Below are 19,538 nucleotides of genomic sequence, written 5' to 3'. Positions count from 1 at the left end.
CCAATACTTCTGATAACTTTTGGGGCTGTGCTCCAAGAACAGGCTGACATATATATGGCTTATGGATTATATTTAATGTATTCTGATTAAATGATAGGGCTTGCCAGTCCAACCACCTCATATTTTTCATACTCACTCACTCTCTTGTCCCATGTGTCGTAGTCCGTCAGTCTGTTCAATTTTTCAATCTTTTGAATCATTTTGACTAATCCAGTTTAAATACACTTTCATTGTTTTCCACAACGGAACATTTGAAATTGTTATCTGCTTTTCTTTCTTTCCAGGGAGTGTGCTGGTTGGACGTGAAGGTGCCCCCTGGATTGCCTGGTACCCCCAATTGCTTCTACGCCATGAACGATACACCCACTGACTCTTCTCAATCTGTTCCGGACCAGACTTCAACTACTACGGTTCCGGATCAGACTACACCTGCACCCACGACTCCTACCATTATGGTGGAAATTGACGAAGTACTGAAGGATGTTGAAAATATAATTCTTTCAGAATACCACGAATCAGAGGAAAATAAAGATTGTAGCAGCCTCCTTAGTTTCTTCTCAGGGTCTACCCCCCTTGACAACTTCCTGTTGACTCACTCGCAGAGCCTGCGCTCAGAGGTAGATATCATTAAGCTCAACATCTGTAACATTCTAAAACTTGATGTGAACAAATTTGCAATCATAACGCCATCTATGGTTAAGAGCTGCCCATCTCTTAAAAAACTCACCTTAGCAGAGGGTCTACTATCCCTGCTTGGCCTTGCAGAAAATGTCTGTGCTGTAATAAGTGGCAAGAGATGTGACCACGAGGTTAAGTCCCCTTCTTATTTGTCAGCCCCCTCCAGCATTCCAATGGGTCATACTACTTCTAACGAAAGCTCTATACACAAGTCCTTAGAAGATATTCAAACATCCATTAAAAACTTGAAAGACAATGATAGCCACCTTAGGACTCTTGACTCCATAAACACCAAGCTTGCTGAGCTCAAAGTTGATATTAACTGTTTCAAAAACAGCAGATCCTCAAACGTATCCACTCCTGACCTGCCCATGCCTCCTTTTATCATAGGGCCACCAGCAGCCTGTGAAACAGACCATGAACAGCTCCTGCTAGATGCACAGAAGCCTTCAAGTGCAGACGACCCTAAGTCTAAGCACATCATGTCTTATTTACCAGAATTCATTGATACAACCTTGAACTCTCAGCTATTAGATTTCCTTGCTCAACAGAACGATGATTTTGTCAAGAACACAGAAAACGGGCATGGAGTTATAAGCTTTGGTGAACGATATGATTACCCCGGGGCAAAAGCTGCTAAGCCCATATCAGAAGACCTGCCTGAAGTTCTTGCTGAACTTGCCTCAAGGATAAAGAAGCTTTGCCCTGAAACAGTTATTAATCAATGCCTGATCAACCGGTACAATGATGAGAGCAGTTTTCTCCCTAAACACTCGGATAACGAGAACTCGCTTGTGCATGATAGTTCGATTTTCACTGTATCGTTAGGAAGCCAGTGTTCAGTTAAGTTCTCAATGAAAGGATCAGAAAGTGGGGAAGTCATTGAGACAATAGAGGGACGCAGTCTATATATCATGAGCAAGCAGTCTCAGTTCCTCTGGGACCACAGAATAGATAAGAGCAGTGAAAGGAGGGACGTGAGATTCAGTATAACATTCCGCTACGTGAGCAGCAGTAGCAATGCAACATTGATTATTGGTGACTCAAATACCCGGTTCCTCCGATTTGGTGCTGGAAAAGGGACATTCGGTCACAAACTGCCTGGAAAAAGACTTGAATGCTTCACAATAGATCAGTTAGACCCTGCCCTTTGTGTAGGATATAAGAATGTTGTAGTACACTGTGGTGTAAATAATATTAATAAAACAAAAGTTAATAAAACAAAAGTTAAATTTATTACCAATTATTCAATCAATACATATCATAAATTCTAATATTGGAAACACAATGCAAAATGGATGTCTTAAACTATAATTTTGTTGTGACTAATAATCTATTGACTTTCAAAGTTGAAATTTAGTTAAGTATGAAATGCCACCACATCATAGTTAGGGTAAAATGTTATTTTTAAATTTTAAAATTGAGAAGATTGCTCTATGGCTTACAATTTAAAATTCTAGCAAAAGATATCTTATTCTTCTTCTAGCAAAAGATATCTTATTTTTAAATAGTTGGTTACAGTTTATGACAGTACTGGCATGACTAGTTTAATTGTGGCTGGTAAAAGGACCCAGTTGCCTGTAAGGGCTTTACCGAACCCCTGGGGACCACAATGTGATAAGATCAGGCCAGATGTTTCTATGTAGAGCAATTTATTTATTTCGGAGCTATGGTTATATGATATTGCTGGTGGTCATGTTTAAAGGTCAGTTTATCCTTGTGTGTTAATTATCCATCCAGATGCTTGGTGATGTGCGTAAATCATGCCCTTCTACGATATATAATGTTTAACCATAAATTTGTTTTTACCACAGAAACTGTGGCACTAATGTCAATTAACAATATTTACATTCATTGATATTCAAAGCGTGTTTTTCCCCAGCACTACTACACAACAAAAACCTGTCGGCCCACCGAGGAAACACGGTCGCAGAACAAAGAGCCCAATTGTGCTCTTCTATTCTGTGATCGTGTGTATCTACTATAAACTAGCTAAATGTACTAAGAAAATTTAATGGAATCATTACAGTCGTTAAGAGGGGAGGGGGTGATGTTAAACACTGGGCTAATGAGCTGACGAAGAAGCTCACGAATATTTGTGAAATTTGTCCTTACTCTAAAGTTATAGTTTCACCAATCCTACCAACTAGGTCCTCCTGGCTAAATGAGAGAGCCATGGAGTTTAATAGTATATTGTTTGGGTACTGTAATACCAACGCTAGAATAGGAAATTTAGATTTTGATAGTTTTGTCGATGAGGAGGGTCTACTGAACAAACAGTTTTGTAGGTACAAGAAGCCGGATGACCCAATCCACCTGGGGTCAAGCGGTATCTTCAAACTCTCCCGGGCAATTGCCCATAAGATTCTAGGTAGCCCCGTTGATGGGAGGTTGTTCAGTGATGTTACCAAGGCCCAAAATAGATTTTCCCCACGTTCTCGTAGATCTGTAATCCAGTCATGGTAGTCAAACTGATATGCGAAATCTGCTGCTGTTGCGATAGACCTGTGCGTGCTGGACATCCATTTTTGATTTGTCAGATGTGTGACAAAATAATGCACAAAAAATGTAAAACTGATGATAACATAACCAAATTTCGAGATGCAACATACTGCAAAATATGCACTGATGCCAATGATATTGTACGGTACAACCCTTTCTACCAAGCTCCACACTTTGCAAACAATGGCCTCATTGATGATGAGCCAGTTAATTATATTGAATCTATCTACAATAGCTCAAAGATTCTTGAAAATTGCAAAACATTCTCCATAACTGAGTTGAATGCTACCATCCTACCTAAAAATTCAGCTAAATATTTGTCCAAATTATTCCTAAATATTGATGGAAATGCATCAAACTTTGACAACTTTGCAGTTGAGCTGTCTTGTATCGACCACAAATTCTCTGTTATCGGTCTTGCAGAAACAAATACTAATCCCGAAAATGGAACTCTGTATCAGCTTAACGGATACTCCTCCTGTTACCAATCACGTTATTTTTGTCAAAAGAAAAACCAGTTCAAGGGTAAAGGATCAGGAGTGTGTCTTTACCTGCACAACTCCTTTAACTTTAACAAAATCCCTGGCTTATCTCTCTGTAATGAACACATAGAATCACTGTTCGTATCCATCACTAGCTTGCAAGACCCAACTGTTGTAGGGGTTATATACCGTCCCCCAAACGCATCACTTGAACTGTTCAACGAAGCATATGAATGTATTCTCTCAAAACTGAATGGCAAAAAAGTATATATTCTTGGTGATTTCAATATAAACATGTTGAAGGACCCATCTCCATCAGAGGACAAATTCCAAGAAATAATATTCAACAACGGCTTCATACCAACCATATCAGTACCAACTCACCAAATGCCTGGCTGTTCCAGGACCTGTATTGACAATATCCATACCAATGTAGTAGATCAAACCCTTATTTCTGGTGTGATATCTGACAAGATCTCCCACCATCACCCTATATTCACTCTTATTGAACTTTCCCCTGACTCTGTGCCAACACCTGATTCATCAGACAAAATTACTATACACTACGACTATAGTAATGCTAACTTAGAAAAGCTCTGTCTTGAAATAGAAAACGATGTAGATAGGTTCCACCACAGCTGTAACACATTTGATTCTTTCATGCAGTTATTTCAAGAAAAGATAGATTTGTCTTGCAAACTTCTAACTCCTAGAACCACTAAACGTAACAGCATAACCAACCCTTGGATTACCCAGGGCCTAATTAATTCCATCGATAAGAAAGCTAGGTTGTATTTCGAATGGAAGAAGACTTGTACATTAAAACTACCTGACGGGGACCCAAACAAGCACATCTACTACAAGGAATTCGACAAGTTTCTCAAAAGGTCAATAAATATGGCAAAGGCTATGTGCTATACTCAAAAATTCGAGAAGTACAGCATGAATTCGAAAAAGACTTGGGAAGTTATAAATGAACTCCGTGGTAAAAATTTGTCTAGATGTAAGGACGATTTTGTCATAGATGGCCAGAGAGTTACTTGCAGACGAATAATTGCTAACAAATTTTGTGAATATTTTACATCTCTTGCAAGTAATCTCAATAAAAATGTATTGTCAAACAATAGTATTTCTCTGGAACCAGTAGAATCATTTGCTCAGTTCATGTCTAATTCAGTATCTGACTCCATATACCTTGAAGAAACTAATGAAGACGAGATTGTCGAGGTCATCAGAGATTTTCAAAATGGCAAGGCGAGTGACATACCTATAATCGTTGTAAAAAAATCGGCAAAGCTCATTGCTGGTACCTTGGCCAGGCTTTACAACACATGTATACAAAGTGGTACATTCCCAAGTATATTTAAAACTGGTAAAGTTATTCCTATTTACAAGAAAGACAATAAGGAATGCATTGAAAATTATCGGCCTGTATCAATATTACCTTTATTTGGAAAAATCTTTGAGAAGATCATTTACAAACGCCTTTATAATTTCTTCACATCTAAAGGTGTACTAACAGACTCACAGTTTGGATTTAGAAAAGGCCATTCTACCACTCATGCTCTACACAAATCTATAGACTCCGTTACAAAGTCTCTGGCTAGCAATAAACATGTATTGGGCATATTCATTGACTTGAGCAAAGCCTTTGACACCCTTGATCACAATATTCTTCTAAGCAAGTTAAATTCCTACGGTATTAGGGGTTCAGCACTTACCTTACTTAAAAGCTATTTGACTAACAGAAAGCAGTATGTTATGTATAACGATGTACCATCAGTAACAATGGACGTGAAATTTGGAGTACCACAAGGGTCAATTCTTGGGCCACTACTCTTCCTACTGTATATGAACGATATAGTAAACTGTTTTTCAGACAGTGAGGTGAAATTTGTACTTTATGCTGATGACACTAATATCTTCATATCAGGACCATCTAGAGAAGCAACATATAAAAAAGCCAACTTAGTACTTAAACATGTCTCGATTTACATGAAATGTAATCTACTTCATATCAACATGTCCAAATGCTGCTACATACATTTTAAACCTGCCTCTGAATATGATGACACCTGTGCGCGGACTAGACCATTTGCTAACCTGCTAGATGAATCTAGATCAATATTCATCGATGGTAAGGTTATTACTAAAGTCAAGGATACCAAATTCTTAGGTGTTGTTATAGATAGTAAGCTAAACTGGATTGCCCACATGCACTACATCCGTAAAAAGCTGCGGACCATGACTGGTGCAATCTGTAGAATCCGGCACTCTATACCTGCTGAACTATACTTGAAAATATATAATGCTCTTTTTGAATCACATCTCAGTTATGGTATAAGTGTTTGGGGTGTTGTCATCAAGGAACGGTCCAATGACAGTCTTTTTATCACTCAGAAGCACTGTATAAGGATCCTTTTTGGTGATCTCGACTCATATCTAGATAAACAATCAACATGTGCAAGAACTAGACCATATGGTATGCAAAGATTAGGCCATAAACATTTTGAAAAGGAGCATACAAAACCCATTTTTAATAGACTAAAAATTCTTACAGTTCAAAACTTGTTCAAGTACCATTGCATTTCAGAATTCTCTAAGATTATCAAGTACCACTGCCCATACTCCCTTTATGAGGCCATCAACATTTCAAACCGTACAACGAGTTTAACGGTTATTCTTCTTAATAAATCAAATACTTTTTTGTTCACTGCAGCCAAGCTTTGGAACACTGTTCATAAAAAAATTCTAACCTCAAGCAATTGCCTAGAAACTTCCATTAACTTGATAAAATTGAGAACCAAGGCACTATTATTACAAGTACAGGCTGCTGATTTAAAAGATACTTGGAATCCAAACAATTTTAAATTGCAGTAATCTATTCTTATCGCAGCAGCACACACTTAACACACTTAATATTACTATCATGATTGTATCATAGACTGAAAAGCTCTCAGATCAATTTTGGGCGTTTTTAACCACTTGTTGTAATGTTTTTAATTATTTAATATCTTAACTTAACTAAATTTTTATTCAGATCGAATTAACAAATAATATTTGATAATTTATTTGATAGTTTAGTCTGATATTGATATTGACTATATTGATATTGTTATTATTGAATGAAGTTAACTCCAGACGTACATAATGTTACTTCTTTTAACAAAGGGACTTGGAGTATAAACGACCAAGTTAGCATACATTTTCAACCAACCAAGAATTCTGGAGGCAAAGGTGGGTGCGTAAACTTTATGGTCTGTACTCTCCGATCCTGTATCACCCAGGATTCTTTTCGACGTTTTTGGTAAAAGGTATATACCTTCTAGTCAATCTCTTGCTACTCCAAGTCCCCCAAGATTTCTAAACTAAAGTTCGTCCTAGTTATATTATATTATATAAAATATATTTTTTGTTTGCTGTAACTGATACTAAATAAAATTGTTGTTTTCCTGAAATTGTTGTTTTTTTTCCTATTTCAACATACCGTATCGTATCACGTTGTTATCGTCTCTCCTTCTTCAGAGACAGGCTTTCTTTCAGCATGGTTACCCAGAGACTTGATGGTATCAGGGTTCTCGATGTTCTGAGTAATGAATTTAGTTTTTCCCTTCATTCATTCCAAGTCCCACTGTGGCAGCAACCCTTTCTATCTCTTGCATCAGCGTCTCTGTCTCCTTTTCAGTATCTGCTATCAGAGCAATGTCATCCACAAAACCAGTGACCGATATCTTCTCCACCTTGACTCTCCTACTCCTATAAGGCTTAATGGTAAATCCTATTTCAGGGTGCTTGCTTAAGGCTTGTCTCATGCAATAGTCTAGGGCTATTATAATGAACAGGTACGGTATGGTGCTAACATCTGCAAGATCTTAAGGAGAGAGTGGCGTGACACACCCTCTGTAATCAATAAAATTTTGCGAAACTTTCAGAAATACTAAGTTTGACCCAGATTTAAAGGTCGCTAGACTGAATGTAATATTTCAGTTAACAACTCTACCTCGATTCGATGCAGTGCACAGTGGGAAAGGTTGAAGTTGACGTTCAAGCAGTCACCCTGCCGAACAAGAAATCTTTCAGGCCAAGAGGCTAGGTGACTAGAAACTCAATCACTATATCCGTGAAACTTGTCGGGAGCACTGTTGTGTGAGTTATTTTACCTTCTAAATTCCAATGAGCATGAAAATTACCCAGGTTCATGGAATGCACGAAAATGAACAAAAATTAATATTCTCCTAAAACTAAAAGTGCTCAGAACGGTTTAAAACTGGCCGGAAAGCGTTTAGATTGGTCCTAGGACCACTCAAACCAAGTTTGGGAATCACTGCATGTCTACAACCGATGTAACCAATGTTCCAAAATGTTCCAATTTTGTCCCAATAACTCGTTCACCAGCCTACCTCCGTTCACCAGCATGCGCTGTGACCACCATGGTCACGGCGCAAGATGCGCGCATTTTTAAAATAAAATGGCGGGAACACATTTTCATTGCCATTGTACATTATAGTACATAGTGGATAGTGGAGTGTGTGGTCTGATACTTGATAGTAGACAGAGGTTATATTTGAAACATTCCCGGTGCCTTCAACTGTTCTTTACTGTGCATGCACTGACTATTTGATTGCTTAAACGAATAGGCGAGCCTTCAAAAACATTAGTTTCAATGTTTTCATAGTTTTATGATGCAAATATAATTTTTCCATTTACATAACTGATAATACCCCCAATATCTTTTCAGTTGTGGAGGTCGGACCGAAACTGTAATCAGACACTAAACATTGACGAGGACCAATTACTCTACTCTTTATATGATTAATAAAGATCGCTGATTGCTTTTACTAATGTATAATGTTAAAATGAAAGAGAAACTATCGAGACGAAAGAGAAAAAGGCACTCATTTATTTATAGTTTTATGTCTTAACAATGATATTCGAAAGCTAATTTTAAAAACTGGCTCTGAATCCTTGCTAAATGATTTGGGAAGGTGTAAGGGCTTAATATGCCTGTCGACATCATTTTCAGTGGGTTTTATGAAGTTTATGATTAGAGTATATTTTGGGACTGAAATAAGCGCAAGACCTTCGACGTTTCTATTCCTACTGTTTTTTTAATTTAGCAAATATACAAACAAATTTTATACTGTCGTAAAGATAAAATATTTAGTTATCGGATAGAGACTTGAAAATTAAGTATTACAATAACCAAGCTAAAATATTCAATGTTAAACTCAAAAATTTTCACGCGTCTATGAAGAAATATTTAGTTCTGCGCGTAGTTTTTTGGTCACATCTACGGCAAATTTTCGCCAATTTTGTTCATAGTTTCAAAATGTTATTTAGTAGACAAATTACTTTCGGACTACATCCATATTGTTTATTTAAGTCTAAAAGAAACAACATTTATTTGACTTCAAAATTGTTCAATCTGAATACGAGCTAATTACGACGAAGGGAGGTCACAACACTGCGCGCAGGAGTGTTTATGTAGCGCTTGGTTTTATAGTGCGGTATAAATAAGTTAAAATCAAAAATATGCGCGGCGCGCCAATTTTTATTTCAATTTTTATTTTATGCATATAATAATCATTTAAATTAAAACGAAAAACAGTAATCACGCAAAATAAAAAATGTATTACTATTTTTTCCCCAGAAGCATGCATCATTCATTACTATTTGTTGTACATGAAAACTTTAACATTTTTCAAAAACATGGTAATTAAGCTTTGACTGATGTTATTCGTTTAAATTTCTTCGCGGTACCGCGAAATTTAGAGAAACAAATTTTAGAGAAACAAATTTGAATTTTGATCTTTATTACAGATTAAACATATCATATATAACCATAAAGGCCCCGCGTCGGCTGATTGCCTCAACTTGGATTGGTAGTAATTTTAGTTTACAGAAGCTGAAGGACGGCAGCTCAAAAGCCCCAGTGAACCATCGGAAAGATCAAGGACTCGAGTGCCAATAGTGGCTTTTTCAAACCCATTTTCGCCGATTTGCTGTGGCCCAGATGAGCCGCGCCCTGTTGTTTAACGGCACATGATGGTTTTTGTTTAAATACTTATTTAAATTTAAGCGATAATTCATTTGGTGGTTTACAGTTTTTGAATCATGTTCATCATTTATTTTTCGTTCAGTTATCACGTGTTTACAATTCAGTCATACCATGCATAGTCAACATTGTTGAGGCAACCAGCTTCCGCAGTTCAATAATTGGAGACCGAGAATATAAATTGATCGAAATTTACAATTCATCGTTATCAAATATAGTCAATAATATTCTTGATTCCATTTAGTAAATAATAAGTTGGTTTTATTCTCTTGCAACACTACTGCACAACAAAAACTGCGCCTGTCCACCAGCAACAGCGCAGTCATAGGTGTGCAGCCAAAGCTAGGCCACACACCCATGGCCGCGCCGGTTAAACAACTCTATATTCAATCGTTATATTAGGAAATTTTAGTTAATTCTTTGATCACTCTTCAGTGCCGGTGGGCAGGCGCCCCGCATAGTTGGCTTTCCAAATTTACAGTCTCAAGAAAGCCGAAACGGTAATCGAGTCCCGGAGCAGAACACACATTTAGAAAATTGAAAAATTAAAATTAAAATTAAAATAACAAATTAGAAATTAAAAATTAAAAATTACATGACTACGAGAGTCCAGACATGCGACAAACACACACACCGGACGAAGAGAGGACCCACTGCTGAATTCGACATATAATGAATTGTAGGGACTACCGGTGGGTGATGAATAATTGAGAATCCAACAGGATCTTGTTCTCTTCATTGTGCTGATTCCGGGAAGCATTCGTTTTACGCTCTAGTCATATTAAAAATCGAGATATCGGTCATTGAAAAATGAGTAATTATAGGCCTGTCAATGATTGCAGCCCAATTAAGAGCTGATCAGTTGCAGCTACTTGTGCCATATAAGGGATAACTGAAGTCACGATTAAGAACATGAGCTTGAGGATCGTTCACGATTCCAAGAATGAACTCCTTCTCCAAGAAGGTCTCAAAATTATCGATCGCTTCCCTTTTCCGCATGTTTTTACGCTTTTTTAATTTTTCGTAAAGGACCTTGATCTTCCTGAATTAACATTACCTTAGCATTAAGAAAATGAATAAAAGGGAGCTGTCTTATTATATCCTTAAATCTCTTTTTAAAAGCGACTTTTGTTGTTAAATGGACAACGTCGATTAGCAAAACTATAGTGTGTCTGAGAAAGATTTCACTGTACAGTTACATATAAAGATATAAGCGTCTAACTAGCACTTACTTGTTCAAGTTGGAAGATGAAAAGAACTCAGTTCGGCTGTAAACTTCAAGGGAGCTGAAATGGGTGACCATTTTTTCTGCAGCTAGCGATATTTGTTCCATTATGTGCAATGGTCGTTCTTCTTTGTGAAACAGAAAAAACCGAAGAACATCCTTGTTCGACGGCGGCTGGCTTGGAAGGGTAGTTATAGTTCCGTTTATGTACTCAGACAACTTCATTGTTAAATCAAGAAAGCTTTTTTAGAAATGATCACTCCATATTATAATCCAAGTTTTCTCTAAGACCGCCCACGTGCAAATTGAGACAACTGTCAACATTTCATTTAGGGTTGCCATGGTTAACTGTGCGATTACTTCGCAATTGCACGCTCATTTTAATTTGCTGTAATGTTGCCAAATAATGAGTGCCCACGTGTAAATTGCGCGAAAAATAAGAATTTGCAATAAGCACCGGCTTTGTTGTTATATTATTTGTAGATATCTGACTCTGTATTTGTTAAACTGAAACTTTATCAAATATTCGGAAAAACAATTCCTTCGTCTTTTCAACCTGAGATCTGTCCCATAACAGCATAAGTATAACCACACACACAACCTGAGAAGTACAGCTCAGGCTTCGTTGTTTACAATTATAAGGATTCGCAGAGATGCTGCAGTATGCAGTATAACCAACCGATAAGCTACTCAGCTCATAATAAATTGATGACATTCAATTGCATTTTAAAGCAATTTCCCCTGAAGTATGAACATTATAACCAGTTTTATCGTGTTCAGCGTCATCAAAAACATAGGGTTACATGATTTTCGCTTCGATTTACCTTAACAAGAAATCCTTCTATTTTATCTTTAAAATCTCTGGCCCAGCTGCCTGCTGGGTACCAGATCGAGATGCTGCGATAATTGCGCAACTCCTCTTAATTGGATCCAATTACACGTGATACACTATATTATTCCATATGAGGCCTGGTCAGGGAGCTTGAGCTCTGGTGACGTCACGAGATATCCTAGTCAGCATTCGACACGTTACGAATGTGATCACGTGACCAAGGATTTACGAATCAAGGTCACGTGATAGGATTGGCGGTCACGTGACTTCAGTTATCCCTTATATGGCACAAGTAGCTGCAACTGATCAGCTCTTAATTGGGCTGCAATCATTGACAGGCCTATAATTACTCATTTTTCAATGACCGATATCTCGATTTTAATATGACTAGAGCGTAAAACGAATGCTTCCCGGAATCAGCACAATGAAGAGAACAAGATCCTGTTGGATTCTCAATTATTCATCACCCACCGGTAGTCCCTAAATGAATTGTTGAAAACATAATGATTCCTACACTAATATGATCTTGAGGCATGCCCTGCATGTACTGTGCGAGTACATTGTAAATAATATCTGATAAGATGGGCCAAAAATAGCGGCACAGCGCGCAAAATGCGCGGCGTGACCGCCGAAATTTTATACTTTAGACATTAACACTTCAATCGGCTTTAGCGCTCAGCATATCTTCATTGAGTAGACATTAGAATTTCAGTTCGTTGGAATCGAAGTTCAGTTCACACCAATCTATTTCGTCGTACCTGGACTGCATGCCGAATAACTCCTTTTTTATTGTGGATTTTACAAGGTTCGTTGATGTAGAGAAGTTGATATTGCTAGCAGTGTTTCTACAATCGTTCCACATTTTTGTCGATTGATATATGAAGGAGGTGGATGGGGTTGGAGTGATGAATCGATCAGCACGTCTTGATGATCTGTGAAATAGATTTAGGAGTGGGACTGGGGATTCTAATTTATTGATTTTGAACATTTCCAATAAACAAGTGTGTTTGAACAAACTGTGTATGGTTAGTAAACCATTTTTCTTAAATAGCGGTTTTGTGTGCTGTTTTTCATAGAAGTCGCTTCCTAATTTTTGCTTGTCTTTACTTCGTGTTCTAGCACAAGTTCTAAACTTTTCTAAGTACGCCTCTCGGTTACCAAATAGTATTCTAACACATTTCTTCTGAGTGATAAATATTGGTTCAAGCCTGTTGTTACTAAGGCCACCCCATACTGATATCCCAAATCGCAAGTGTGATTCAAATAGTGTGTAGTACAGTTCTTTGTAGAGTTTTTCTGAAATAATGTGCCGTATTCTACAAATTTTCCCACTTTCACATTTCAGCTTTGTGTTGAGCGACCGTATATGAGCATCCCATTTAAGCTGATCATCAATAATAACACCAAGAAATTTCACCTTTTTGACTTGCTTTATTACTACATTGTTTAGAGTAAGTACGTGTTCTTCTTCATTATGTTCTACCTTGCTTTTTCTATTCGTTGGTTTAAAGTGAATGTAACAGCATTTCTTAATGTTAATATGCAGGAGATTACATTTCATATACAGTTGTACCAGTTTGAGACTTTGGTTTGCTCGTTCATATAACTTTATCTTACATTCATCCGCAACAAATATATTTGTATCGTCAGCAAATAGAATGAACTTGCCTAGTTCAGTTGCCCTATATAGGTCGTTGATATAAATAATAAATAGTAACGGACCAAGACAAGATCCCTGGGGTACTCCAAAGAGAACTGGAAGCTTGTCAGACTCTTCTCCTAGGACCGAGACGTATTGATATCTATTAGAGAGATAACTAGCAATGAGTTTGTTGGCATTGCCTCGAATTCGGTAATTATCTAGCTTACTCAGTAATTTGTCAGCTGAGATGGTATCGAATGCTTTGCTTAGATCAATGAATATTCCGAGCACGTGCTGCTTTTTATTAAGGCATGATTCTATATAATTCACTGAGAAATTCAGGGCATGACTTGTAGAGTGATTTTTACGGAATCCACACTGATTTTCATAGATCATATTTTGTGACTGGAAAAAGCTGTATAGCCTACTATATATAATTTTCTCGAATAACTTACCAAATACGGCTAAGGTAGAGACTGGTCTATAGTTTTCAAGTAATTCTTCATTTTCTTTCTTGTATATGGGACTGATCCTGCCAATCTTTAAATCGTCCGGGAATATTCCCTCCTTCAAACATTCATTGTATAGTACAGATAATAGGGGGGGGGGGCGATAATTCTGGATGACGCTTTTACAACATGTATTGGGATATCAGACGATTTGCCATTTTTCAATTCTGATATTATTTTACATACTTCATCGATTGTACAATCATGCATGTAAATACTGGTCGTGTTGGATTTTGGTAGGTAGTCATAGATACTGGGGATGCCATTAATTACTAGTTCGCCGATTTCATTGTATGCCTCGTTAAGATTAGAAGCTAGGGAGACAAAGTACTTATTAAACTCATTAGCTATTACCCTACGATTAGTAATTTTTTCATTATTGATAGTAAATAGAGGTATGGTTTGTCGTTTTCGTTTACCCCGTATTTGGTTAATTAATTCCCACGTCTTTTTACTGTTTCCGTGCAACTCTGCAAATTTTCCACCATAGAACTTAGATTGAGCATTGCGGCGATCTTTTTTGACCTTCCGCCTGCAGTCACTGTATTTTTATACTTGTCACGTTTTGAGCAACATATTGGGCATTGGCATGTCCCCCCTTTATTTTCAATTTCCCCAAATTTACATTTAACTTTTCTGACCTTTACCCATTTATCGTAAAGTTCGTGCTGATATGAAATTTTGACCACAAGGTCTGGTGTAATCCATGGGTTGTTCAGTGCTGTTCTTTTAGAGCATTTAGGGGTTTCTAACTTACAAGTTCTATCTATACAGTCCTTAAATATGTCGTGAAATGTTGTAAAATTGTCGATAACATTATTATTGAGATCATGTTCCAGAGTCTGTAAAAAAGCTTTTACATTCGGTTTGTTGTAATCATAATACTGTTTGTATTTCAGGTCAATTCTGCTAGAGTCCAAGTTTCTATCAAAGATTTGGAAGATGGGTGATTGGTGTGATATACGGTCAGTCAGTATTCCAGAAGCTACTATACTCTCTACGTCGTTAGTTATTATGTTATCAATACAGGATGCTTTGCAGCCTGTTTTCTCATGTGTTGCTAACGAAATTAGGGGGAAAAATCCTTTACTTAATAGTATTTCTTCATAGCGTTGTACGATTGTGCTATTCTTATCGTGTAAATCAATGTTAAAATCACCCGCTAGGTAACTACACTTGGGGAGACTGTCAAGGATGTCAGAGAGTTCAGATAGTGCAACATTGACATTACCACTTGGAGGACGGTACATTACACCAACTGTTACTGGGGAAGTTGTACTACTTACGGCCACAAAAAGAGTTTCTAAATGTTCAGTGATATGGGATACATTGCCGTTTACTCTGGCACTAAGAGTGTCACAAACATAGAGAGCTACTCCAGTGCCCTTTTTTTTATCTGGTATTGTGTTTTGGTAGAAACTGTTGTATCCAGTTAATTGATACAAACTGCTGGATTCAGGACCTTCATTTGTTTCCACTAAGGCTATGATCGAGAATTTCTTGGTGAGCCTATGGGATTCAATAGCGAAAGTGTCGAAATTTGACTTATTGCCGTCGATGTTTTGGAAGAGAAGCGATGAAAATTCATTCATTTGATTATCTAGTGCTTTGTTGAATTCCTTGACATTGTACGATACGCAGTTATTTAGTATTTGATCTACTTTTATGATAGTGTCATCCACTTCACTACTTTCAATATCACTTAAATTAGTGCATGCAAGTCGAAATGGATTGTAACGAATAACTGCTAAATGTACGCACTTGGGACAGTAAAAATCGTCAGATAATGTGTCATTGTTAATGGATTTGGTATAGCACTTATGGTGCATTGGACAGTCGCATTCACAGCATTCAACAATGAATTGTCCTACGTTAATGAACTTCGCACAGACTAGGCATACCTCTTTACTCAGGGGAGTAAGAATGGCTGGTAACCATCCTGGTGTCGAGACTCAGCAGCAGTAGTAGAACCCGTCCCACTCAACACGTTCCGATATGAGCGTCCATCAACCTCGTCTGTTCTCCTTTTCCTTCTATCAACTCCTCCATTCATTCTAAGAAGCACTGTGTTACGAATCAAAGTGCCTAGTTTAGCTGTACCCCTCCAGTTAAGGTGGAGATAATCTGGTCGCTGGTCTCGGCCGATGTTTCTGGAGAACTGTTGGCTAAGAAGCCCAGCATCATCACAGAACCCACCGAACCCATCGACGTAAGTCACACCAAAATTTGAAGGGATCAGCTCTGTCAAAATAAGGCGGTTAAAGCAAACAACTTTTCTATTCAGTTCAGCAAGCTTTGTAGGCAGGGCTGGACAAACATATACATGTGCCTTAGGGTTAATAGCATGAATTTTCTCAATCTTTTTAATAAAGGGAATAAATACATTTCGTTTAATATCAGCTGTATTCTTGATCTCGGGTTTTTTAAGATCATTAATCGCACACATCAAAACAACGTTACGATAACCACATGTGACATATGGGTCAATCTGGTCAACCACTGGTGCAAAATATTGCCTCCCAGGGAACCATTGTCCAAACGATTTCCTGGCATCTGACCCAAACTTAAGCCCCCCTGTATGACTGTCTCCTATGATGCACGTAGAGTTCTTGTTCCTGAAGCTAACTGAACGAAAAGTTAGGCTGTATCTGACCCCACCAGTTATTGCCCCATCCATGATACAGTGGCTGTAATACTCTTGGCTACTTCGTGTCATGCGATACATGGATCTTGGAACACATGGGTGGTCAAGGGCTATATCATCCGTCTTCTTGTCAAAGAATTTGATGTTGCACTGGCCTCCGATGGACACAGTGAAAATTTCGGATTCGGGGTGGATGGTGGCTTCATCATCCGAATGTTTTGGTAGGGAGCCATCCTCTTTGAAGCGGTTGATCAGCAGACTATTGATCTTCGGTTTCTCACCACTACAGAATGCCCCATTGATTTTGTCCATCAGTTTGGAGAAGCTGGTTGACTCTAGCTGACCATTGGGTGACTTGGAGCCATTATACTTGTATGGTTCTCCCAGAGAATACACAGCACGAGCTCCTTCCACAACAAAATCCTCGTCAAGTGATTGACAGGCAAGGAGGAGAAGATCCTGCTCTTCTGTGGTGATAAACTCTTCTATAGCGCCTACAACTGGTTCTTCTCTTGATTTGAGATGCTCATTAGCTGTTAGGTCTGGGCCAGGGGCAAGTGAAGAATTGGTAAGTTGGGCATTTAAATGGTCAGAAGAAGCCAAAGAATTTTGCTCAAGAGTGTTCAAAGACTGTCTGATGGCTGTTAGCTCCTGATTCGTCTCCAGAGACTGCTTGGAATTTAGCTCATGGAGATTCTTCTCTATTTTTTCCATGAGATCTTTGGTCTTGGATGAAGATTGAGCACTTACTTGAGGAATAGAAAAGTCCTGCAGTTGCTTGTTCAACACTCTAATCTGTTCTGTTAGGCCACTATCAGTCTCAGAAACCTTTCCGAGTCCGCAGTCAACTGAAGTTTTCAGCTGCTTCAGATCTCCTTCCATAATTTCAACCCATGCTGGAGCAGTGTTCTTGTCACTAACCAGTAGGTGCTTGATATGGAGGTCAAGGTTCTGGATGGCGGCAATGCTGTCGTTTAGACTGTCAAAGTCAACTTTGCCAAGCTTTTCACCAAAAGCTGTGATGGTATTAAGCTTCTCTGTGGCAATAGCTGTCTCACACTGACTGTTAGATTTTTGAAGTGTCAGAGTGTTCCTACACACATAACACACATCTGCAGCAGTTTCGAGTGTGGGAATTGGTAAAACCAAACAAAAGGGGCAGTGCCAATTGGTCATGCTGTTGACGTTTTTCTGATTGAGTCCGTTCATAGTTAGACAGTCTATGTGCCAATATTGCTTGCACTTTACACAGTCAATCTTCCATGACGATATTGACTTATTGCATGGACATTTTGTCTTGTCCCTGTGTGAACTGTCAATCTTTGGGAGTGTTACATCACTGTCTACAACAATAGCCTCACAAGATCCATCTTTTCCTTTCACCTCTAGTCCTGGAGTGTTGTTCTTGGACCGGGACTTTGCCTTTTTGTCCGCAGGGGAAAGAATTCGTGACATGTTGTTATTAGATGAGGCTCTCTTGTTACTCTTGTTGTTGTCACCCATACTCAGCAAACGTTAAAACAAACAGCCAGCAAAAGTCAAAACAATCAGCTGTTAAGGCAACGTGTAAACTTACGACACCCCTTTGAGGGAATTACGACATACTTTCCCTCAAATTATTTGTTATATAGCAGCGCTGAAAGTATTTAACAGGATATACATTAAACTATACATAAAATTTGTCGCGAAGAATGGGAAATTTCGCGATTTCGTACATGCCGCGAAATCCTTTTGTCCCTGATTGAGAGGGGTCGATACTAAACGCCCCTAGTACCAAGAGAAGGTCGATAGTGCACTTAAGATGCTTTTCCAGCAAGGGGCTTACGCCTATTGAGGACGAAAATCATGTTTTAACTGACTGGTTACTCAGTTAGGGAAAAATTTAACTTCCATTCCAAAAATATCACTGACCGGTTTGCTCCCCAATAAAACTTTCGATCCTACCAAATTTACTGCCACAGCAAGAGCAATCCATTCAATTCTCTCTGTGAACGAACAATATACAGCCTACTATAAGAGCCCAGATTTCTACTCAAATACTGGCCAGTGCATAATGCTATAGGACCTCAAAATAAAATTGAACTCGCATAATATAATATTTCTAAATTATTCCAACACATCTGTAAATAATTGGAATTGTTTTTAAACTTAAATTATTTCAGAATTACAACTATTGTGTACTCAATAAAGTAATTATATCACTTTTGTAACCTTGTATCCTAGTCTCTTTTAGTTGCCTGTATAGTGTATACCGTTTTGGCATATTCCTCCTCTCGAGGTGTAATCTTTGGATGGCGGTGTGTTGTAAGCAGACTCTCACGAGAATTCTCCAAAAAGCTTTACTATGCCCATTTAGTTCACAGTGGAGTACTATTATTGTTGTTATTCTTGATTTATTTAATGAAGAAAGACGTTGTCATTTCGATCAGAACATCCATTTTTATGAATCTAGATGCTTATGTGATGGGGAACAGGAGGTGAGGCATATTTTTCCGATTCACCGATCAGCTTCATCCAACCAAAACTTTCAGTCACGTGTCAAAAAATATGATTCGTTATTATATGCATCATGGTACATAGTTGGTACCAAATGAATAATCCATTCGCTTGTTAGGATGGCTGACAAAGGAGGGGCACCAGCCGGTGAAGAAAAACGTACATCAACTATACAGATAAAAATTATTCAGGCTAAGAATCTAGTGAGTATAATAGGAATAAGGTCATTTTATCTTTTAACATTTGATCAGGTTCCTAATTTTCTACATAATTAATACCAACAAAATATAACTCACCTTTTATTAATGGGTACCGGGCCATTCCCCTGGCTTAAGCAGGTCTAGTTATATATATATATATAAATTGAAATTTAATAACACCACTTTTAAGATAAAACTTGTACTCAGCAGTTTAATCTAAACATCCCAGAAAAGTACTTGAATAAGATAAGGACTGGTAACGTATGCTTGAAA

The 19,538-nt window shown here is 38.0% G+C and overlaps 2 protein-coding genes and 1 long non-coding RNA gene across 5 annotated transcripts in view; 2 read left to right on the top strand and 1 right to left on the bottom strand.

Annotated features, from left to right (window-relative positions):
- LOC134822147 (NADH-ubiquinone oxidoreductase 49 kDa subunit-like) overlaps positions 1-18,200 on the bottom strand; it is a 53,278-nt gene extending 35,078 nt beyond the window's left edge. The window contains 1 exon segment of the mRNA XM_063833054.1: positions 18,175-18,200. The gene's annotated coding sequence lies outside the window, so the exon portion shown is untranslated.
- LOC134822144 (cilia- and flagella-associated protein 70-like) overlaps positions 1-19,538 on the top strand; it is a 39,005-nt gene that overhangs the window by 265 nt on the left and 19,202 nt on the right. For 2 of the 3 annotated variants that reach the window (XM_063833052.1, XM_063833050.1), the window contains exon 2: positions 19,188-19,269. In XM_063833052.1, coding sequence (XP_063689122.1) covers positions 19,188-19,269 — 82 coding nt within the window. The remainder of the gene's footprint in view (positions 1-19,187; positions 19,270-19,538) is intronic. The other variant, XM_063833051.1, reaches the window with a different exon arrangement.
- Positions 12,185-16,319, top strand: LOC134822148 (uncharacterized). Its single transcript, XR_010161139.1, has 3 exons — positions 12,185-12,247; positions 14,825-14,929; positions 15,092-16,319. It is a non-coding gene; the product is annotated as an uncharacterized LOC134822148 (long non-coding RNA).

This window comes from Bolinopsis microptera, chromosome 10, assembly GCF_026151205.1.
Source record: "Bolinopsis microptera isolate Bmic1 chromosome 10, MBARI_Bmic_1.0, whole genome shotgun sequence".
NCBI lineage: Eukaryota > Metazoa > Ctenophora > Tentaculata > Lobata > Bolinopsidae > Bolinopsis > Bolinopsis microptera.
This window is presented reverse-complemented; position numbering and strand designations above follow the sequence as displayed.